Source organism: Heterocephalus glaber, unplaced genomic scaffold, assembly GCF_053883595.1.
Source record: "Heterocephalus glaber isolate CG9 unplaced genomic scaffold, H.glaber_assembly_v1.0 deba00001687, whole genome shotgun sequence".
NCBI lineage: Eukaryota > Metazoa > Chordata > Mammalia > Rodentia > Bathyergidae > Heterocephalus > Heterocephalus glaber.
The window spans coordinates 4,237,880-4,261,383 of NW_028258412.1; the positions used below are offsets into that span (position 1 = coordinate 4,237,880).

Genomic DNA, 23,504 nt, shown 5'->3' on the forward strand with positions numbered 1-23,504 from the left:
AAATGAAAAATCGAAGCATATCCCAAGTATAAAATTCTTCAGGTAGTATAAGCAATGACTGTTACTCATTGCCTTAAGTATGACCAAAAGAAGGGTTAAATACATGATTAATACCGTTTTCAGTAAGCTTGTGCAAATTCCTAAAAGGAGCAAATCCAACAGACAAAAACATATCTACCAATATATCATGAAAACACTACATTAACAAATAAACAGAAAAATCAGTCTTGCTAGTCTTCAAAATGAATGCTTTTACTGAATGGAGCCTATTGTCAACAGAGTAGCTTCACACAAACTTGACTTATATCCCAACATCACCACTTAGAAGCTATAAGACCCTGGGCCTATTACTTGACTCTTCTGAACCTCCAATGTGCTGAATAGAGTTTGTAATACCTATCCCAGTTACTGAAAGAATTGAATCACCTAAAAATCCATAATGTATCTAGTGCATCATGCAATACAGTAAGAGCTCAAAAGATGGTACTAATTTTAAATTATAAACCGACATGAAGCTAGGTATATTCACATGCTTTCTTTAAATATTTAACAACTGCTTCAGCAAGAGAAGGAACAAACTAAGAAAATATGGAGCACAGTAAAGTCTTCTAGCTCTGAACTGAGATTACAGAGTTGGCCAGAACTACTATGTTGAAGTTTGGAGACTAAGCAAGGTACATGGTGAGGAACCTCACACCAGCCAGACAGCTGTGCGGCAGCTGTGAAGAGGAGGTGGTGTAGACAATCTTTTCCTTCCAGTTCTCACACATTTGGCCCATGGTACATAAGAATGCATGAACAGTTTGCAAATTTTAGTATTCTGGCAAATTATATCACAGTAAAAGAAAAGTTAACGTACTATTACATATGGCAGTGCAAGTGAGATTCCAGGGGCATAAAGATGTTTGTTTACACGTGCCTTCATATCCTTCAAACATAATAATGAGGAGGGCCAATTCTTTGATGATTTGTTCTTTTCAAATTGAGGAATGATTCAAACTTCAGAAATATGAAGCCAAGATGACCGAAAATAGTATTACCTTAGAAGTCAAAGAACATCCAGCACCAAAGCCTTCTCACATTGCTAAAGAACTAGAACCTACATCTCTTTAAATATGAGTGAGGTGGAATTAAGGTACAATACAATAACACAGGTAACTGAACACATGCTACAAGATTGCTGATTCATCTGAGAGAATGACAAACATCTATCAGTAGTTCAGCTGAATAACTCAGAAAAGGTAGACCAAAAACAACTATGCAGCTATGTTTGCTCAGAAACATATTTTCACTGCCTTATAGTGAAAGACTTCAATGCTTACAAATGTTCTGAAGTGAAAATGTCCTAACTTTGTTAAGTCAAGGGGGAGGGCGGGGAGAGACAGTTAGTAAAGGCCAACAGTAGGAAGCATATCTACAGGAAAGCTTTAATATTTCTTCAACTTGATTTCACTGCCTACTATCTTATTATCAGGATACTTTTTCTAACCTGTGAATTCCAATATTTCACTTTTGTTTTGACTTAGAATTAAAGTCCAACTCTTTCGGCTTTTTTTTTTCTTTTTCAAACTTACGTTTTTTTACATTTAACATCAGAATATTAACAAATATACCTCTCCTCAATGAATCTAAGTAAATGAGTAAACTTGGCAAAAATACATAAAGGAAAACTTAATTTCAAACTTACCATAAAGGATAGAAATTTTCATTAATATATTGCTACTCTTAATATATTCCTACCAAGGCAATTCAGGTGTGCCATTTATATATGATTGAAAACAATATTATGTATCATTTTTGCATCTCAGTACTGCTCAGGAAGTTACAACAATGCAGGACATGGTGTTTTGGAAGCTTGGCAAGCCTCAGAAAAGGGACAAATATAAAATGAATTTACAAAATAAAGCTAGGCCTTCAAAAATTAACACAGGTAAAGGACATTCTCTCTTCCCACAAACTATTCACAAAATGGTGTTCTCTCATGATAAACCAACATTTATCACAGCACTTCCTTCAAGGTAATGAAGGTGTTGAAGAGTGACCCTCATACACACCAACATGCCCAAAGGTGTCAAGGCTTTTTAAGAATACATAACCCTTCTCCTACCTGACTCCCAATGCACTCTAAGAATATTTAACTACAGGATACAATTCTACCAGTGTTTGATTCCACTGTGTTGAGAGGAGATACTACTAAGATCTCACTTCAATGTAACAATGGGTGTTTGTTTTGAGGCAAGGCAACTCTGTCACGGCTGTATAGGAAAAATAAGGGCTTATACAGCTTTAAAAATAAATAATAAATGACCATAAGGTATACTAAACTTGACCTAGAACATTCCTTTTTTAAAATCCGATCCGAGATAAACAATACCTTGGCAAATCATTCCAAACTGCATTTTTCTCTTGAAATTGTTATATCTATCTGTGAACAGTAAGTGAAAGTGTTGAAAGTTCCATTTTTCTACCCTTTTCCATTCTATGTGGATATCAAAATATCACAATGTAGAAAAATATAGGGAAAACTTTAAAGACAAAATTAACCTGTCATAAATGAAGCAATGAATCTTTCCCTTGGTAATCAAGTGAAATATACCTTAAATACATTGGGCACGTCATTGTATTATTCATTCAAGTATTTACTGAGTGTGTCCATTGTGATAGAGGCTATGAAAATAATGGTGAACAAATGGACAATTCCTACCCAGTTCTTCCCTTGCAGGAAGGAAACAGGAATGACTAGTACACAACAGAGGCAAAAATTTTTACCTCTCCTACAATGCAATGAAATACAATGCAATGAAATAAGGAACAGACTACTAAGCAAGTCAGTGGGGCAAGGGTGATGAGAAAAGGACCCTGAGAAAATAACATTACAGTGGTCATCAAAGGGAGTGGAGGCAGAGGACATCACAGCAAGCAGGCAGAGGAAACAATGTGGCCAGAGGGCAAGATAGCAAAAGGCCTGGCCAACAGGACTAGACTGCAGTGATGAAAGTAAAAGGCCAGTTGGTAAGGTATGGAGAGAAAGACAGATGACATGGGGCCAGGCCTGCCTTACAGACCAGAGAATGAATTTCATTTTTTGTATGATGAGAAGCCACTGAAGGTTTTATGAAGGGAATGATACAACCTGATAAAAGTACTAAAATCATCCCAAGGGTTTGTGGAAAATTACAATGAACAAGAATGGATGGTGGCAAAAATTAATTCAAAATGGGTAAGACTTAAATATGAAAATACTATAAAATAAGAAGAAAACATAGATATAAATCTTTATGACCTTGGAATAAGTAAGTTTCTTAAAAACTATGTTACAGCTTAGATCAAGAATTCCCAAGGTACCTGGGATTTTTTACCTCAGTGGTGCCACCGGCTGCTTCTCAAGCTCAAGGTCCTAAGTTCAATCCCCGGTACCAAAAAACAAGAATTCCCCCTAAAGCCTCATGTGAAAAGTGGGGCTTTATGAAGTTGACTTGATCATGTGGGTACCACACTCCTTATCACTGGCTAAATTCACCATGTTTCAGCATCTGAGTGTTCTGCTGGGAGGTGGGGTCTGGTAAGAAAGGGCAGATCACTGGGCATGTGCCCTGCGTTCTTCTTCCTCCCTGCTTCCTAACAGACCTGATGTGAGCAGCTTTCCTCCAACAAACCCTTGTGCCATGCTGTTTCTGCCTGGAGCCAGCCAACTATGAACTGAAACTTAAACCTTAAGTAGTCGGGTGTCAGGTATTGTGTCCCAGAGATAAAGTGACTAGGACATTAGATAGAACACCAAAAGCATAAAAAAAAGAAAGAAAAAACTGGCAAACTGGACTTCATCAAAATTACTTCTAACTTTTCCTTTAAAAGATACTGTCAAGAAAGTGAAAAGATAATTCACAGAATAGGTGAAAAATGTAAATGTGCAAATCACACATCTGGTAAGGGATTAATATCCAGAATATATAAAGAACTCTTACAGTACAATAATAAAGGAAACAAAAATGGTTAAAAGATTTAGCTGGATGTGGTGGTGCACACCTGTAATCACAGAACTTGGGAGGCTGAGGTAGGAGGATACCCAGAGTTCCAGGCCAGCCTAAACTTATAGTAAGACCCTGTCTCAAAAAAAAAAAAGATTCATATACTCTCCAACTATAAACGTAGATGTCATTAACCACAAAGATGCGCAATATCATCAATCATGAAGAAAATTCAACTCAAAACCAGAATGACACCATTTTAGACACACATACACATACAAATGGCTGCAATCTAAAGGAAAAATAATAAGCGCTGGTGAGGATGTGGAGAAGCTGGAAGCTTTATATACTGCTGATGACAATGCAAACTGATGCAGGGATCTGAAAAATAGGCATCCCCTGAAAAGGCTATAAACACAGAGCTATCATATGACCTAGCAATTTCATTTGCTGACTGGTATTTCTCCCCCAACCCCCTGGCATGTTTATCTATACCTAGATATAGAGATATACCCCAGAAAAGTAAAGACTAATGTTCACTCAGAACCTTACACATGAATGTTCACAGCAGCATTATTCACAATGGCCAAAAAATGGAAACAGTGCAAATATTCAACAACTGATACACAAAATGTGACCTTTTCATGTAACAGAACTTTATTCAGTAACAAAAAAGTTCTTTATGTACTTCAATGTGGATAACTTGAAAATACTAAGCTAAGTGAAAGGAATCAATCACAAAGGGCCATACAGTATGATTGGGGATGGGGTGGGGGGTGGGGAACTACTGCTGATGGGAACAGATTTCGAGTTGTTGAAAATGTTCTGAAATGAGACAGCCATTACAACTGCATGACTCTGAATATATTAAAAGCCACTAAACCATATACTTTAAAAAGATAAACTTTAGGGATGTATACCTCAATATTATAAGATATGTTTAATATTTCTTTTTTTTTGGTACTGGGGATCAAACTCGGGTCCTTGCACTTGCGCAGCAGGCAGTGAAACCACTGAGCTAAATCCCTGGCCCAATATTATAAGATAGATAGGTGTCAGTATAGAAGCTACTTGTGGAATTTGAGAGAGGATGATAACTTAGATCAACATAATAGCACTGGAGATTGGAAAAAAGAAATAAGAGAACCATAAGGGGACAAAAATGATTTAAAATCTGGATTTGTGGGGAGAGAGTAAAATAACCAGACACAAGTTAGTTAATTTCTGGGAGACACAAGACTCTAAAACATGGAAGAATTACAAAAACAGAGCAAGAAAGTATTTTTCACCCAACAGAAGAGAATATTAATGAAAAATGAAGTACATCATAGAGAAAACAATGTAGTCCAGAAAATATTTTGGCATCTTCTGAATAGAACCACTAAAATCAGAAAACTCTGAACTGTGTAAAAAAAATTTTTTTGTTTGTTTTTTTTTTGGTATCAGGAATCAAACTCGGGTCCTTGCGCTTGCGCAGCAGGCAGCAAAACCACTGAGCTAAATCCCCGGCCCAAAAAAATTTTTTTTTGAGACAAGGTCTAGCTATGTAGTTCAGGCTTCCCTTTAACTCAAGGCGATCCTCCTGCCTCAGCCTCCCATGTGCTGGGATTACAGGCGTGCACCACCATGGGCTTGGCCTGAACTGTGTAAAATTTAAAACTGAACTACCTACAAAGAAAAAAAGGGTGTGTGTGTGTGTATGTGATAGCCAGTTTTCAAGTCAAGAATGAATTATGGTATTTGGCTAATATTTATGAATTTCTCACTTGTACAAGATGCTCACTGAATGTGAAACATAATATATAACCCATCTTTGCATTTTTAAGTGACTTGAACTTATTTTAAAATATAGCTTAAATTCCTGGCAAATGAATCTTTTTTGCTTACAAAAATGAACTCTTACCTTGAGCCACATGAAATTTTAAAACAATTTTCAATAAAACATCTGGTGTTTCAACCTTTGGAAAACAAGGAAGGCCACTTTGGCACTGGCAAGCCATCACAAACTCCATCATCCTGGTCTGACTGAAGATGGTAAAGGAGTAATGCTCATAAGGACTGAAAAAAGAATAAAACTGACTTCCCACAAGAAGCGAGAACACAAAAATCTAACAAGAAGCACTGTCAGTGGGCACATACAGGGAGGTTTCAGGAGAGCTAAAAGCTTTTCTCTGAAATAACCATCTCAAAAATTGCAACAGACTTCCTTGTCTTGCTTCAAAATTCTCTGCCTAGTGGCAGGGGTGGCGGTACATATAATCTCAGCACTCAGGAGGCTGAAGCAGGAGGACCACCCTGAGTTCAAGACTTGCCTGAACTACATGAGACCCTGTCTCAAAAAAAAAAAAAATCTCTACCTAGTAAACTTCCTCCTCCCTCATCAGCATTCACTAAATGCACGTTAAATAAAGAAACAATTTCTGTGGAAAACAGGATATAAGATGACAAATATGTACATTTAGGGAAAAAACACCTGATCAGATGCTAAAATGAGTAGAAGGAACAAAAAATAATGAGTTGAATAAGAAAGGTCAATATGCATTCAAGTACCCAAAGAATGTATGCACAGCTCAGAACACCAAGCAGATTAGAAAAGGTCTGAACATCAGAAGAAAAAAAGTTCAGAGGGCTGGATAAAAGCTAGGGTAAGTTACTTTTAGAAAACAGAAAAGAGAATGGCTTGTTTAGAGCCAAAGGTTTTTATTCTGGATGGAGGTATAATAATTAGGAGAATGTGAATAATCTTGAGTATCTTAAATTTATTTTGGAATACATAAGACTTTAAAGACAGGAAAAATTAGATATGGCAAAACTTGTGATTCTGGAGAATTTCTCAGGAGCTCACTTTAGGAATGGGAAAATATTCCAACTTTCGACAGGGAACAGGAATACAGCAAAGTGCTTAAGAGAGCAGGTTCTACAGTCACAATGCCTGTCTGGGTTCATGTCCTATCTCTACTACCAAACAGCAGTGAGACAGAGGCCAGCTACTTAAGATTTGAGGAAAATAGACACTTGAATAGACACTCCCTGCAGTCACTAATTTCGGGGTTTCACTAAAACCTTCCCAAGATTGTTTCTCAACCTTCTGGTTGAGATTATGTGTATACACCTTACCAAGAAGTGTTTCTACAGAAATGGAAAAGTACACTGGCCTGGGACTCCAAAGACTGTTTACCACTGAATAAAGTGAAACTCTGAATTTCAAACATCTCAAATGTAAAATAAGATGTTGGTGGCCTTAGCCAATTTCACAATTCTACTGGTATTTCCAAGGGCAGTGCACACAACTTGGATTAACTAATTTAGTAATGCTAGAAAAGGAAATATATATTAAGGACAAAGATTTAACTTTCTCAGACAGCACTATAAAACTCTCTAGAGACAGCTGGCAAATCTTCAGCAAGCTAACTTGTTATCTATCTTTGAAGAAACTGATGTCTGAAAGAGGAGCACCACCAGGCTTACCCTAGAACTACTTACAGCTAACTTAGCCCTTAGCACTAATGACTTTTTGCCTTTAATAATAGTTATACTGCAGCTAATATGCTTTATACTTAACACTGATGAATTTGAGTGTACATATTTGCTTGCCCTTACTCCAACTGCCATTCTTCTTCCTAGACTAGATCAACAGCTGATCTGTGTATTGTAATAAGAGGACAGGTTTTTGGCAGTTTCTCATTACTGAGTGATTACTATTTGTCACACTACCTGAGACCTACTACTGCCATACTTTTCACTTTTTCCCTCGCCTGTCTCATGCTTCTTTCTGTCCACAGTGCCATCTTTTCTTGGCAGGGGATCAAATAGCCATCACCATCCAATCAGTTCTCCTCTGTTCCTTCTCATAAGAGACTGTGCTGAGTTCTACGTGGTGCTTATTAGACAGCTGGGGCTGCCTATTATGCCTAAAAGAGAAGTAGAAATCAGAGTAATCATATCTCTGTCACTATTCTGCTATTTATTAGCTGTGCGACCTTGCGTAAATCTGTACCTTAGTATAGTCTCATGTACATTGTACATACTGCCTATTTCTCAAGACTGTAATGAGATAAGAGTGCACAGAAGAGGTAAAAGCAAAGGCTCCTCTCCTGTGGAATGATTTCAGCTCCATCTAGAAATAAAGAAGCTATTCCAGAAGCCCAAGTGTACAGGAAGGCTAGCCTTTAGAAAAGCAAGATTTTCCCTTATTGCTGGGTGTGGTGGGGGTGTGGTGGTACACACATGTAATCCCAGCACTCTGGAGGCTGAGGCAGGAGGATCACTGTGAGTTCAAGGCCAGCCTGGGCTATACAGTGACTCTGAGGCCAGCCTGGGCTACACAGCAAGACCCTGTCTCAAAACAATCAAAAAAAATCAAACAAACGAACAAAAAAAGATATTCCTTTATTTAATCCACTAAAAGCCTAAAAGTAGAATTTAGAGCCTCTAGCCCAAATTCTCCAGTAAGAATATCACTTGGAGTAACCATATTTATAGTCTTTTTCAACTGAAGAATTTCATTACTTATGGCTGCAGTGTTACCTAAATCAAATATTTCAAAAATGATAATGAAAAGTTTTTCTTATAAAAACTAAATATAGAAGAGTAACAATTTTTACTGTTAATTTTAGAGTAAAAGTTTTAAACTGATTATTCTCCCACCACCAAGGATAAACATTCTTAACATTTTAGTGAATCTCTTTCTAGAATTTATTCTAATTAGTTTGTGATTCTCCTGCCTCGGCCTCCTTAGTAGCTGAGATTGATTACAGGTGTATACCACTGCACCCAGCTTTATTAGATTTTTAAAAAGCTATTAGGTTTTGTAAAAGCTCAAAACACATTATGTACATATGTATTACTTATAATCTCTCTGTGTAATATTAAACATTTCCCCAATATTCCAACTCTTAGATGTCAGAGATTATGAATCTATTCAAAAGTTTATTCATATACAGAATATTATCTAAAAAGGGTATCATAGGCAGTAGAAAATTTTACATGTCAAACTTTTTGGTTTATTTTATAACTCCCAGAAAGAGTTTAATGTTTAAATAAGAACTTTTGTGTCAGCAGAATTCAATTAATGGGTAAATAAACTTTAGAAAAAGAAAGCTGAATATACAAAAGTAAATTCAATACTGTCAATATTATACAGACTGTGCCATCTAAAACGTCAAAATTTTATCTCAATTGACACTTGTACTTCTTAAGCAAAACATAAAAGAGAACCAAGGAAATGCAGAAAACAATGATAAAATTTAAGGTCTTATAAGCAGTAGAGTAAAACCAAGAAAATATGAAAAATACTAATCACCACAACTGATCTACAACTTTAAGACACTATTAATATGAATATGATTTACTTTAATAAGAAGAACAGAGATTCCCTCTAAGTCTTAATAAACTAGGAGACTAATGATGACAAAGCATACTCTTGAAAACCATTGCTGGTCACTGGCCCTTAGAGAAATATTGGTATGCATTTTCTATTTAATGTTTATGGCAAAGAACTTCAGAGACTATGCACAAGAACTCAACAACAACAACAACAAAAAAAGACGACACATTTGAATAGTAAGGTCACAGATAAAGTCAAATGTCCAGTTAGCACTAAAAGACATGCAACCTCACCAAGAAATACAAATTTAATTAAGATGGTATTTTCTGCCTATGAAATTAAGCAAAAATTAAAAAAAAAATATGGAAAAAATGAACACTATCAAACTCTTGGAGGGTAATGTGCCAGTAATATCAAAATTAAAATTAACATGTCCTCCCACCAATCCTTTTATTAAATTCTCCTAGAAAAATTTATCTAAGGCAAAAAGACATGTACAACCAAGTTCAGAGAAAAAGTATTTGTAAAAGACACTGGAAAATACTTAAAATCCTAAAAAAAAAAAAAAAAAAGAAAAAGAAAATACTTAAAATCCTTAAGAAAACCTACCATTTAGAGAATGCTTAAGTAAACTACGCTATGTCCAAACTAAAACTTTTACTCAGCTTTAAAAAGAATCACATAGATATTAAATAAAAATATGGAGGATATTCATGATATATCCTTGCATGAAAAATAAAGTAAACTGTACAGTATGAGTTCATTTGTAGAACATTCAAAAAGACACAAGTGGCCAGGGATTTAGCTCAGTGGTTCCGTCGCCTGCCTTGCAAACGCAAGGTCCCAAGTTTGATCCTAGGTACCAAAAAAAAAAAAAAAAGACACGAGTGACACAACTCTCTATATGCTTATTTTTCAAAATCTTTGTACATGTACAGAAAATGATCCAGGAGGGTAATCCCTTAACTATTTCTAGTGTTTCACTGGTTACGGGTGTTTGATGACAAACGGTGAAGACCAAGTTTTTATTTTACAGACTTCTCTGGTGCCTGAACTTTTATTATACACAGATACATTTCTTTTATAATTTAAGGATAACCAGTGGGGGGGATGTCCTCGCAACAAATTAACACACATACCACACTGAAATAAAAAAATATACCTCAGCTTTTCTACTAGTAAGATAGACATTACATGCTTAATAAGCTCATTAGTCATGGTAATTATTTAATATAATGACTATGCATCAAATATGAACACTTACCTCTTTAGGTGATAAATTTTGTGTGTAAATTGTCCCTTTTCTCCATCCTTCTCATAAGGTTCATTCTTTAAGACTTCAATTCCTTCACCACCACCAGTCTCATTCTTACTAGCCTCTGCAACAGAGTAAAGCTGTCCAACCTGATACTGAAATTTTGAAGAACACAGAATTTTAACAAGTCAGTAGTAACTACAGAAATTTTCTATGCTAAAATCTTAATATAGAAGATATACAAAAGTAAATATCCAAACCGTTCAGCAACTATGTTCTATATGAAAACATGACTCAAGTTAGAATGTTTAAAAAGACAAACACCAGATCATACAGCTTTAATTAAAATATTCTGTTGCTTTAATATATGTTATCCATTCATCAAGAAAACTTCCTGACACTTGGTTCAATTTTTGAACAAGGCACATCTGTACTTCCCAAGTTATTTTCACTTCTATTATCTCAGATTCACAATATTTTGAGGAAGGCATAGCAAGAATACAACTGTCACTTTGTCAATTAAAACTGAGCAACCAGAATTTTGATCTTATTAATAAATAGGAAGGAAATAAAGTATAATAAAAGCCTGCAGATCCAAAGAACTGTAACAGAAAAATTTTAGTAAACCTTAAGATTTATATATGATATGCCCAATTTGGCCCTTGCCCAGCTAAACCCAAACAGCACTGAGTACCCAGGATCAGAACTTTTTAACAAAGTTCTTCAGTAAACATAAACTTTTTAAAGTATTGTAAGTATACAAATATTATCATAAAAGGCAGGAAATTGCTGACAGCCATATCTATTTCATTTAAAATGAACCAAATTCTCAGCAGTATGCACCAGTACTCAGTATTGTTCTATACCACCTGCAGTTCTCAACAGGTAAAGCAAAGTTCCCATAGTCTAATTTGTTTCATGACCAAACCCTGGTACTATCTCCAATCTCTTCAAATTTAACAAAACTTCTTTCTTTCAATGAAGACAACCTAAAAAGTATCTTTCTTCTTTATAAATATATATGCAAAGAAAAACCATAAAAACTACCTCTAAGAACTTATAATTCAAAACCAACTTTTTTTGGTACTGGGGATTGAATCCAGAGCCTTCACACTATGCTATATCCCAGCCCTTTTTATTTTGAGACAGAGCCTTACTAGATTGCTAAACTGCCCAGGCTGGGCTTGAATTTGCGATCGCCCTGCTTTTGTATTATAATTACAAGTCTATGCCACCTGACTGTCTTAAAAATTTTTGAAAAAAAAATGAAGGTCACCATAAGCTCAGGAAATATTCAGATGTAAAAAGCTCACAGAGATAGGATGCTAACTTTCAGGGAAATTTTATTTTTAAAAACATATAATCATACTCAATTTGGAAGGATTTAGGAGCTGGGACCAAACAAATATCTTAAGTGCTCCCCCAAATAAGTGTCTGAAAGCTGTTTCCTCTTTTAGAGGTTTTCCATGACCCCACACTAGAGTTGGTCTAGTAATGTCATGATGCTTAAGTCCTTCAAAATATACTTTTTAATACTGTCATATTTTAAAAGACTAAAATGTTCCTAAACCAAAAGTTAAATTTGGTCTTGATCAGGAACACAGTAACAAAAATTCACATGGAAATATCTAAACAACTGTATTCAAAAAAGTTGCTAGTGAACTGATAATTTGTGGCATGCTACTAGGCTTTTCTCTTCTAAAAATAATTTAGAGACAGGATGCATGCTTATTAAATCTTGATATAACAAAAAGCTATAGAGCTGGGGATTTAGCTCAGTGGTTTCAGCGCCTGTCTCGCAAGCGCAAGGTCCCGAGTTCGATCCCCGGTACCAAAAAAAAAAAGCTAAGATTATTTGGGTGAGGGCTGGGAATGTAACTCAGTGGTGCCGCACCTACCTGGCAAGCACACAGTCCTAAGTTTGATTCCCAGTACCAGAAAAAAAAAAAAAGATTATTTGGGTGAAAATACCAAGACTCAAAGACTTCAAAAGCTGATCCAACCAGCTAAAACCAAAATGAAAAAAAAAAAAAAAAAAAAAAAATCTAACAATGTCAAGTTCCACACAGGAGTTTAAACAATCAATTGTGCAAATACAGTAAAGAACAGGGTGCCTGGTCTGTGTCTAGTGTGTTGTAATACAGTGAAACCTCAGGCATTATTGAGATACATACAGCTTTGTCCAAGTCTACACTAAAGAGTGCCAGACAGTTTTACTCCTTTTTAGTTTCTGCATTTTCCCTGTCTTCTGTCAGCTGTCGCTTCTTAGGTTATCAGTTTATTTTGTCTTACTTCCAATTCACTGCTTTTGATCTACTGTCAGCTCTAGGAAAACCAGATAACTGGTAAGAGCTGCATGCAAGTTACAAAGGGCCCAGAGGGTTTTATGAGTTCTTCACTGTGTCTTACTTTCTCCACCAGCTTTTCTACTTTTATCCTCATTTTTGGCTATCCTACAAGTACAAGACACAGATTCTCTATAGGTGATGTATTTCTACATCATGAGCAGATCAAATAGACAATAAACTCTCACAGTTATGTGTTAGAACATGTCTGGAATACTGTTTTCAAAGTGACAACTATAGCACATGTAGTGATTAGGTTAGATGGTGAAGAAGTCTAGAGGTCCTGGTATGGTATACAAGGACAAATGAAGGGGTTGGAAACATTTAACACCGTGACTTTTTAAAATGGAATGAAAGGTCTTGAGGGGTACAGGAGTTGGCAGAAAGGGCTACCATAAGAAACCCAAAGGGTTACAACAGGTAAGACAGAGCAGGCCTAATTCCTATTGCTCAAGTGAAATAAAGTATCAGCAATATCCAAGCAGTATAGGAAAGCAGATTCTGGCTTAAAGACAAATGCTTAAAAATATCTTACATATCGCTTCTCAGCCTTTTGGCTAAGATCAAGTGTAGAATCTGTTATCAGTTTAAAAACATCCTACAGTACTCATAAAATTAAAATTTTATATACACACACACACACACACACACACATATACACACACATATACTATCCCACAGTACAGGAAATTACTTCCCTAAACAGCTGAAAAGGTACTTAAGTTTAGGCTGGAGTCTCATTTCTCTGGGATGGTACAGAAAGAGGTCCTGCACTGGTTAAATTATATTCTTTAAGCTTTTCCAAAACAAGGCAAAATAACAAATTCATTTGTCATTTATTATCTTTGATGTGCTGAAAAAATAAATACTACAAAGACATGTTCAGATGAACACAATGAAGTAAATTATACCAATAAAATGTTGCAGGAGCAAGAAAGACTTACCTCCTGAACAGAACATGGCAAAACCACACGGCTGAAAAGACAAAAAATATATATTACATATGAAATGGCCTTAAAATATGTATCTTTAGACATAAAGGAGTTTATAGTTTAATTCCAATGATACCACTGACAGAACTCTTAAATCTGAAGACAAAAGAATGTCATTTATGGAAGAAGTCTTTCCAATGCCCAAACGCCTACATTTGTAGCAAGGGTTTTTAAACTGTAAAAATAAAACTACAATTCCTGGAGCACAATTTGCATTGAACATCATCGTACCAGGTCCCCAAAGATGCAGTTGCAGCAATTCTTGTGAGGAATAAAGAAATGGAAAACAAAACAAAACAAAACTCATCACTTAAAATTGCAGGGTACAGAATGCATTATTTGCAGGCTGGCTAATTAGTTGTCCTCATGAAATGTTTAGTATGACTATATTCACCAACCTATATGCTATGCATTTTTTAAATGATAACTTTTCACAGAATACACATCTTGAATTTCATGAACAAATACTTCTCCAAACTGTTCCTCTACTACCAAAGTATTGAAATCTAATAAGGTAGTAAATAGGACTCCTTTAGAATTAAAAAACTTTAAGGAAACTACCTGGACCCATACAAATACAGTAACCTTTTCCAGTACAGAATCGGTATAAAGGTGATATGTGTTTGATCCTGTCCAAAAGAATACATTACTGAACACATCAAAAGGATACTTTCATTTTACCCAAAATATAGATGAATCCAAAAAAATACTGTGATTATTTTATCAGAATACTGCATTTTAGCTCCAGGTTTTAACATAAAAATCTTTTAACTTATTTTTACCATAAATTTCAAAAAAATCAAGGCCTCTCCCATATAACAACTATGTATCAACTGTTTTATAATAGCTAGGTTCCAAGATAGCATACTCTCCCCCCCCACCTCAGTCCTTCTTAGACTTTTAAAAGGAAAGGGGGAACAAAAACAACCTCACAGTCATCTCAATCCTCATTTTGTAGAAAATTCCCAATGGTTTTATTCATTCCAATTTTTCTTTCCTTCAGCTGCCCTCTCTCTTTTTACTCTTCTCTAAAGCAAGAGACATTTAGTTTATTGTTTGTATTACCAACAATCTTTTCAACATAGACAATCTTGGTTAATTTTCTCTATAAAAATGTGAAACAAGATAATTAACCCAAAACATTACATTTAGTTTACGTTTCAGCTGCACTCTCCACCTTTCTCCTTTTATTCTCAAATATCTGACTGAATGTTCACCTAAAAATGATGAATATCCCTAAAACACATAGTTAATATCTATTCTCACAAAGAACAAGTTTGTTGTCCCTCCAGAGCTAAAAATTCCTAATCATTTTAGCTGTCCCTCAGGGCAGTTTTGATGTCTTAGTAAAGGAGACATAAACAGAGAGAGGAGACACTAGAAAGATACAAGTTGGGACACGTTTTCAGGGCTTGAAAACAGTGGTATGAAATTTATTAATTAGAAAGTTTGTTCCAAGAGCTAAATGACATAACTACTAAAGAACATATCTGTAGGTAGTCAGAAACAATGAGAAGGAGAATAAGAAGTCTTTAAGGAGGCTCTTCAAGGATTAATAAAGGCCTGACCCAAAATGTGGAACTGTAGAGAGGAAGGAAGTAGAAAGAAGTTTTCCCTAAAGTTTCACAAAACCAAAGAATCACAGCTGAGAATTTATAAAATGCTCACTAGCAGTAAGATCTCCATTTTTGTTTAACACTTTCAGAGAAACTTCACAAAAGGAAAGTGATTAGACATTGAGGAAGATGAGTCAAATAACTTCAAGATTTACTTAGTAAAAAGTAAATAGAAAAGGAACAGGTTTTGATTTTTCTATCATTAAGCTAATAGCAATACTCGTCTTTCAAAGGAGTCATGTGAAAATTTACAATCTGCTCTGAAAAACCTTATTAAAATATCTTTCCAAATGGAACCAGCTACAAAGTCCTCAATAGTTAATTCATGTACTGTGTAAGTAATAAAATGAAAAGGAATTTGCCTCCTCTCACTTTTTAACCTTTTAATTAAAAGTGGATGAAATTTTATAAAACAAGCATTTGCCAAGGTTTTTTGGTTTACCAGCATCTTCATATAGGAATGACCTATTCACTCCTGACCAAAAATAATCTTAGAAAGTTAAATGGAGAGTTGAAGGAATAGTTTTTTAATTCAATACCACTGAGTATTTACACAATTCTAGACCAAACACTGTACTAGACACTGGAAACACTTAAGTTAAAAACAGCTTCCACCTGAAAAAAAGTCTGAGAGGAAAAAACGTATCTGAGAGACACACAAAAGGAATAATAAAAAGAAACAATGTACCATCCTTAGGAAAAATTAAACTTTAGGCATACCTCAACACTTGTTACCTCAGTACACTTAAATTTACATAATGAAGGTAAAGGTTTGCAAAAAGCATGGTGTGCAGGACAAGGAATTTAGCTCAGTGGTTTTGCTGCCTGCCTTGCAAGTACAAGGTCCCAAGTTCAATCCCCCGCACAGAAAAAAAAAAAGCAAATTCCCAGTGGGTACTGTTTTCCATGAGTTAGCTTGATACTACTACACAGCAGACAAAGGTACCTGTTGAACACTTAATTCACATTTTTGGAGGGAAAAAGTTAACTCTAATAAAAATGTCTAGATATCTGATCAAAAATCAGTTCTCTTAATTCTGGCTATGTGGCTTGGGCCAAGTTCATTTCCACCCATCTTAACTCCTCCATTAGTCTTAACATCTGCCACTATATACATAAGATAGGCAGTAGAGTAATAAATGATACTTGCATGATACATTGTTATAAAAGATTTGGAAGAAAAAAATTATAGAAACCCAAAGTTCAGTACTATAAACAAGCTTTAATTGCAAAACTTCGCAGCAAAAGGCAAAAATATGTCCTTTCCCAGGATCTGTCACTGGCAAACGCTGTAATTTTTTCATGAATTTATCTAACTAATGTTTATGTGCAAAGGACTACTCTGAAAGTGAAAAACAGAACAGTGAGCAACATGGGCAAATTCATAGAGCTTACAGGTAGTAGAGACTACAGCTGGGAGAACAGAAATTCCCTGAGAAGGTGAAACAAGAGCAAAGACCTGGAAGGAGCAGAGTTGGTGAGCTGAGAAACAGCGCTTCAGACAGAACAAAAACAAAGTGAAAGGCCCTAAATTGAGCTTACATATTTGTAGAGTAGTGGAGGAACAGTTTAAAAAAAAAAAAAAGAGGCTTTCATGGGCAAAAGAAAAGTAGTAAATGAGATCAGAGCAGAAAAAAAATATGTAAGGTTTTGCAGGTGGTTTTAAGCCAAAAAGTGCTTGAATGACTTTTCTTTTTTTGGGTAAATCACTAAGTTGCCCAGGCTATGCTTGAATTTGTCATTCTCCTGTCTCGCTGAGTTTATAGGAGTGCTCAACATACCTGGCTATGGACGATAACAGGGAAAATAATAAGGTGTCTGGCCCGGCTCGGTGGAGCACATTTGTAATCCCACTACTTGGGAGGCTGAGGCAGGATTGCCTCAAGTTCAAGGCCAGCCTGAGCTACATAATGAAACCCTGTCTCAAAACAAACAAACAAAATTCATAAAAATAAAGTGTCTGGAGACAGCTAAATTAGACCAAGGAACTTTCTATTTAAGAATTTGAAATGAGAAACAACTTGGGACGAAAAAAAAAAAAACAGGCTATTCTAAAAATCCCTAGTTACCCAAGAGATACTGAGGACAAGAACCAGGTGTGACACCGGGACACTGCCAACCAGACGTCCTGTGATGAGAAAAGCTTCAAGAAAATTACTTTGCCGGTCTGTCGTCCAAGTGTCTAGCAACTCACCGCAACCCTGTGAACTAGTTGGGGCCCCGAAAATCGCCTCATCTTAAAGATGCGGGAACTGAGATTCGGGGTAAGGAGACGGCTCTACTGTCAAATCAACTGAGCATCCCAGGGAAGCGCGAGTTCTGCGGGATCCCGGCTCCAGTTGGAACTTTAGGGCGCCAACATCCTGACACCAGAGCTGCCTTTACCTGACAATCCCATCTCCCGCGGTATACAAGGCTCCACCCCAGACCACAAATCACAGTCAGACCACCGCGCCTCCCCCGTCTGGGATTACGGCTGGGTCCCACCGGCGGACCTGAAGGTGGGCCCAGACGGGGGGGGGGGGGGGGAAGGGGCAGGGGAAGAGGTGGGTCCCGGCGGAAACTCCCGGCCGCACCTTCCCAAGCCACACGCTGGGACCCAGCAGCCTGCACCCCAAAGAGGACGGCTGTTACCATGGCAACGCCTGGGGTTCTTGGGCGCCGCGCGGGGTCCTCGAGTGGCCCGGGGTACTTGCCGGGGGGAGGGGGTCGAGCGCAGGAAGCGACCGGCCTGAGGCACTCAGTTTTAGGAACATTCTGCCACTTTTCAGCCAGTGAATCTTCTACCACCGTCGTTTTACACTCCCGCCCGCGCCCACCGACGCACTCACAATTCTTTAATCACCACCATCTTCCTAGAACCCCCTCACAACTGCCGCTGCCGCTGCTACTGCTCCCGCTGCCGCTGCCGCCGCCGCCGCTACCAACACTCCAGACGCATGCGCGGCCCCGCCTATCTACCCTTCAGTCACCGCTGCGCCTGCGCGTCCACACCGCGACCCGTCGCGTCAGCGCGCCAGAGGGGCCTAGCTATGCCCAGTTCCAGCCCCACCCAAACGCAGGAGGTCTCTACTGCACCTGCGCGGCTCGCCGGCGCTACGAATCTCGGCGCGCTCACTTCCGACGGCTTCCCATGGCTCCTCCCTTCAGCCTGGGTTCCTCTGAGCATCTATGAAGCCTACACTTTCCGGCGAGTGTTCCAGTCCGTTCCCTGGAGGGCGGTAGGTGGGGGCCAGTATTGTACTCTCACAACTTTGAGAAGAAACCTTTCCTCTAGACCGACTCGGAGTTCTCACGGGTTCTGGAAGCCGACGACTCCGAATTCTGTTACCCTTCCTGGTTCTGTCACCTCAAATTCCACGGAAACAAGTTATTGAAGGCCAGAAGCTGTGTTTTTAGGCCTAATCTTTTTAGTTTCTTATCCTCCATCTTCATACCCAACATAGGTAGCCTTTGCCCTCAAGATCAGTTGAATCAAATTAATTCTACTAGTCTCATAACCATTGATTTCATTATTTTCCTTATATGTGGTTTTGGAGTGGAGAGCTCATTATAGGAAAAAAAATCATCGGTTTTACTAAGGCAAACCAAAAGATTTCTGAACACAAGCACTGTATAACATTTTATGTATTGGTTGATACAGCAACTCTGGCCAAAGAAATTTGAAACTCTTTTACATTCTGTCATTGAACCTAGCCTGTTTTTTAACCCTAGAAAGTAGATATTCTTAACTTGGGAACCAAAGATTTTTGGGGGGCAGGGACTCCCCGGGGGAACTTGTGAGTTGGTGAAATTACTTTTTTTTTTTTTTTTTTGCAGGAGAGGTCTTGCTTACTCTGCATTTTTCCATTCTTTTTTTCCTTCCCCCCCATTACAGGATGATCTTGATTGAGACTATTTCCAGGAAAACTAGACATATTCCCAAGAGTGCTTCAGTTGGGTTAAACATCAGGATGTATATCATAATATTGTACCACTGTGGGAGAGACAGAGTTGGAAGACCTGGGCCTGAATCCTGGCTTTTCCACTTAAAGGTACAGATGTCTTAAGCAAATGACAATCTCTCAGAGACTGGAATTACACATCAAAAAAAGGAGACTGATATCTACACCAGATTTGTTTTAATGAATGAAATGTTAAGTACATAAAGCACCTATGCCTATAATAGGTTTTTCAGCGAATGGGAACCATTTAAAAATTTTCAGAGAGCAGGAACAGTAATTTAAAATGATAAATCTCAAGGTAATTACTACCTTTAATCATTATCCTAAGTGTATAAAGTAAAAATTCATACATATGGGTATATATGCTTGTATGTATTCATACTGGCTGTAATAATTTATCCTTTACCTACAGTGCATAATACAGATTACAGTTCTGTGTTGTCACCAATATTTAGCATTGTCAGCTTTTATTTTTTGCCACTTTATTAACTTTAAAATGCTGTCTTACGGGCCAGGGTTGTAGCTCAGTGGCGCCCCACCTACCTGGCAAGCACAAGGTCCTGAGTTCAATTCCCAGTACCAGGAAAAAAAACCCAAAAACATGGTACATGTGTAGGCTGGGTGTGGTAGTACATACCTGTGATCCCAGCACTTGGAAGGCTGAGGCAGGACCATTGCTGCGAGTTCAAGACCAGGTTGGGCTACATAGTTCAGGGTTACCCTGAACTACAAAGCAAGACCCTGTCTCAAAGAAAAAAAAATTCTGTCTTACATGTTCATTGCATTTCCTTGTATGATTAAAATCTTTGCATCTCTTACTGGCCGTGTTTTTAATCTTTATTCTTTTAAAAATTTTTATTTGATATGTAGGAGGTTTTTGTGTGCACACAGACAGACATTCTGGATTGAAAGTGTATGTGCACTTTTGCAATACAGTCATACTTTGGTACTTGGCTTCAGAATACCTCAAACACAGTATTCTGGCATTTTGATGAGAAAAATTTGGCACTTGCTTAGAACTTGTTGCACTTGCTAGAACTCCTGTGTCACACCACCTGACAAGAGCTGTTCCTTCACTTGCCACTTGGTGTGCTTCTGTTTTCATCAAACTGGTCCATGTGTCAGTCTCACAGCTTAGGAACAGTGCAGGACTCTCACATGTTTATCATTACTATCTTGTACTTCTGTGCTAATCATAGGTCACAAAAAAGATTAAGAGGGATACTACTAAGCCAAAAAAGTAGTTAATAAGAGCAACTTTTGAAAAGAAGATCATAACTAAGTATAGGAGTGGTAAAAGTGTGACTGATCTTGCTCTTCTGTTCAAGATGCCCAGAACGATAATCCCAACCACCGTGAAAAATAAGAAAGAGATCACCAGTTGTTTCTAAAGTAAAGTAAGTAACATTCACAGACATTGGAAGAAATTGAAAAATTGCTTTGCATATGAATTAGTGAAAAACAGCAGGTGACAGCATGTCTGAGGAAATGATTTACAAGAAAGCTAGGCAATTGCACACTGATCTATTAATACAGTTCCTCATATTGGGTTGCAGACCCCCATAGCATATCTATCTTTCTATCTTTCTTTCTTTTTCTTTCTTTCTTTCTTTTCTTTTCTTTTCTTTCTTTCTTTTTTTGGTGCCAGGGATTGAACTCAGGACCTTGAGCTTGCAAGGCAGGTGCAGCGCTGCTGAGCTAAATCCCCGGCCCAATAGCATATTTTTTAGTGAAAATATGAACTTTAGCATCAAGGTACCCAGCTCTGCATCTCAGTAGCTGTGCTGGAGTAATACAGTAAGTAATCTTTGCATTCACCCACTCAGTACTACGAATAACAAGGTATATGCACGTGTGTCAAAATGTAAACTGGTGCATTTTACCCATTTTTTGTGTTGTGTTACCTTTTTGTGTATTGATAATTTTTTTATTAAATAATTTATTTTTTATAGAATTAACCCAATTCAACACAATATCACAGGAAAATCTGCTTTTACAACTTTGGGAGGAGGTTGAAAGTGAGTAATCCAGTGACTTGGCTACCAATGATAACTTCGATAATGTAAGCTGAAGAAGTTAGCAAGATATGACAGATACAGAAGTATAGAATGAAGACCTTGATTCAGATGAGGAAGCAGTAATATAAATAAATATTTGACTAGTAAAAATGCTACAAGATAGTCATGTATACCTGAACAATCCAATGTTAGAACTAGGTCAGAAAATGTTATTTGGTTCTTGCCAGGGGTGAAACCTGTTGGACAGAATGCCAGCACTGCAATTCAATGCTGGAAATTGTTTGTAACAGACGATATGCTACCTGATGTTTTGAAATACACTAATAATGAAATAAAGTTAAACATTCTATTTGGATCAATATCAGTATTCAAAAATATATTTATCATGACATCTCACTATGTGAACTAAAAGCCTTCATAGCAAGACTTTACCATTCTAATTGTCAGAATCTAAAGGATTTGTGGAGAAGAGACAAATGTGGTGTTGAGATTTTTAGAACAATAATGACACTCAGATTTGGTTTCCTTCAAAATTGCCTATGTTTTGACAACAAAAAGACCTGCCAAGAAAGAAAAAAAAATCTGACAATATGGCTGCTAGTCACTCACTTTTTGAAAGCCTTGTTTTGAACTGTCAAATAATTTATACAGTGTCCAAATACATGACAGTTTGATGAACAACTTGCATCATTTCGTGGCTGTTGAAGCTTTCAGCAATATATGCCAAGTAAACCTTCCAAATATGGTATAAAAATATATGCCTTGATAGATGCAAAGATGTCTTACACCTTGAATTTAGAAATATATCCTGGAACTCAGCCATTGGGTCTTTATTCGTGCAGTAATAAATCTTATTAATAAAGGGGGAAAATACAACTCCCAACTTGCTAGATGTCAGATATACCAAGTTCATGTTCCCCAAAATTGAAGAATGAATTCTAGGGAACAACAGGTTAAGAGTAGGAAAATTTATTGGGAGAGATGGCTCCTGAGAGACAGGAGGGGACCCAAAAGTGGGTTGCCACCAAGCCCCCTTAGTATTGATTTAATAGTGAAGCGGGGCACCTAGCAAGGTCATATGGATGACATCATTATCCTTGGTTGATAATCTATAGTCTTAGACTTGTTTTTACTCTAGTCTTAGTAGTCTTAATCTTTTTTAAATTAACTTTATTGATATGTTTTAGATATACATAATGATCACATTCATCATACAGAATTTGTACCTGTGCATGACATATCTTGATTCTTTTTTTTTCCCATTCCTCTCCCTTCCCTTCAACCCCTCTTTCCCACCTTATTTACAAAAGCTTTGTTAGTGGTCTTAGTCTTAGTCCTAAGACTAAGGGAGAGGATGGCCTACCCCCAGTGAGATAATGGTCTATTATATGGGAAATCTCAAAAAGGTGGTACCAATAATCTCAAGTTTGTCTTTGTCCTTTAGGGAAGTATGTAAATATGGCCATTGTGACTTTAATCTTCTTTAGAAACATCTCTAGCCTCAGTTTTGATGTGTTCTCATCTTCTGCATTGACTCCATCGAGGCCTAGCCCTGTCTGACTGCCTATAATATTTATGCCTAACTTGTCTATTAATGATGTTATGACTTTATGAACAGACTTGTTGCACCTATTTCAAAAAAACCCAAACATCACATTCAACAATTGGTTCACTAGTTACCCATTGATGTTTCATTTGGTAAAAGAGCACCAGCTGACCAGCACAGGAACTATTCATAAGACCAAAGCTGAGATTACTAAAAAAATGTTGCAAGTTCACAATAGAGAAATGTATAGTATAATCTTTCAATTTCTTCACCTCATATATGGTGAAGAAATACTATTGATACTGGTCAACATTACACCATGATGCTAAGATTGATAGTTGTTATGGTTTGGGTCTAGATGTCCCTTCAAAGCCTCATCCAGTCATGGGGCTTTTTCAGAGGTGGCTGAATCTAGAGTGTGAGATGCTGGGATTAAGCCTGTGTGATTACTAAATCAGTATACTGATTAGCATGGCACCACCTGAATCCTAGTA

At 37.2% G+C, this 23,504-nt stretch overlaps 2 protein-coding genes and 1 pseudogene across 5 annotated transcripts in view; 2 read left to right on the top strand and 1 right to left on the bottom strand.

Annotated features, from left to right (window-relative positions):
* Positions 1-18,467, bottom strand: part of Pitpnb (phosphatidylinositol transfer protein beta) — an 80,759-nt gene extending 62,292 nt beyond the window's left edge. For all 4 annotated transcript variants that reach the window (XM_087198500.1, XM_004843360.4, XM_004843361.4 and 1 more), the window contains exons 1-3: positions 18,334-18,467; positions 13,839-13,869; positions 10,559-10,704 (exon numbers count right to left, since the gene is read on the bottom strand). In XM_087198500.1, the coding sequence (XP_087054626.1) occupies positions 10,559-10,704; positions 13,839-13,869; positions 18,334-18,353 (197 nt within the window). In that variant the 5' untranslated portion in view covers positions 18,354-18,467. The remainder of the gene's footprint in view (positions 1-10,558; positions 10,705-13,838; positions 13,870-18,333) is intronic.
* Positions 13,432-13,534, top strand: LOC147821941 (U2 spliceosomal RNA; annotated as a pseudogene).
* Positions 18,442-21,819, top strand: LOC147821942 (uncharacterized). The gene is made up of 4 exons (XM_087198636.1): positions 18,442-18,692; positions 19,380-19,536; positions 20,775-20,843; positions 21,399-21,819. Exons 1-3 carry the CDS (start codon positions 18,442-18,444, stop codon positions 20,835-20,837), a joined length of 471 nt encoding a protein of 156 aa, XP_087054762.1. The 3' UTR covers positions 20,838-20,843; positions 21,399-21,819.
* Positions 21,820-23,504: the final 1,685 nt, after the last annotated feature.

Coding starts and splice junctions, on each gene's coding strand:
- LOC147821942 (XM_087198636.1), top strand. CDS start 18,442: ATGCGCGGCCCCGCCTATCTACCCTTCAGTCACCGCTGCGCCTGCGCG. Junction 18,693..19,379: donor TATGAAGCCTACACTTTCCG/GCGAGTGTTCCA, acceptor CCCCCATTACAG/GATGATCTTGATTGAGACTA. Junction 19,537..20,774: donor CCTGGCTTTTCCACTTAAAG/GTACAGATGTCT, acceptor CTTCTGTTCAAG/ATGCCCAGAACGATAATCCC.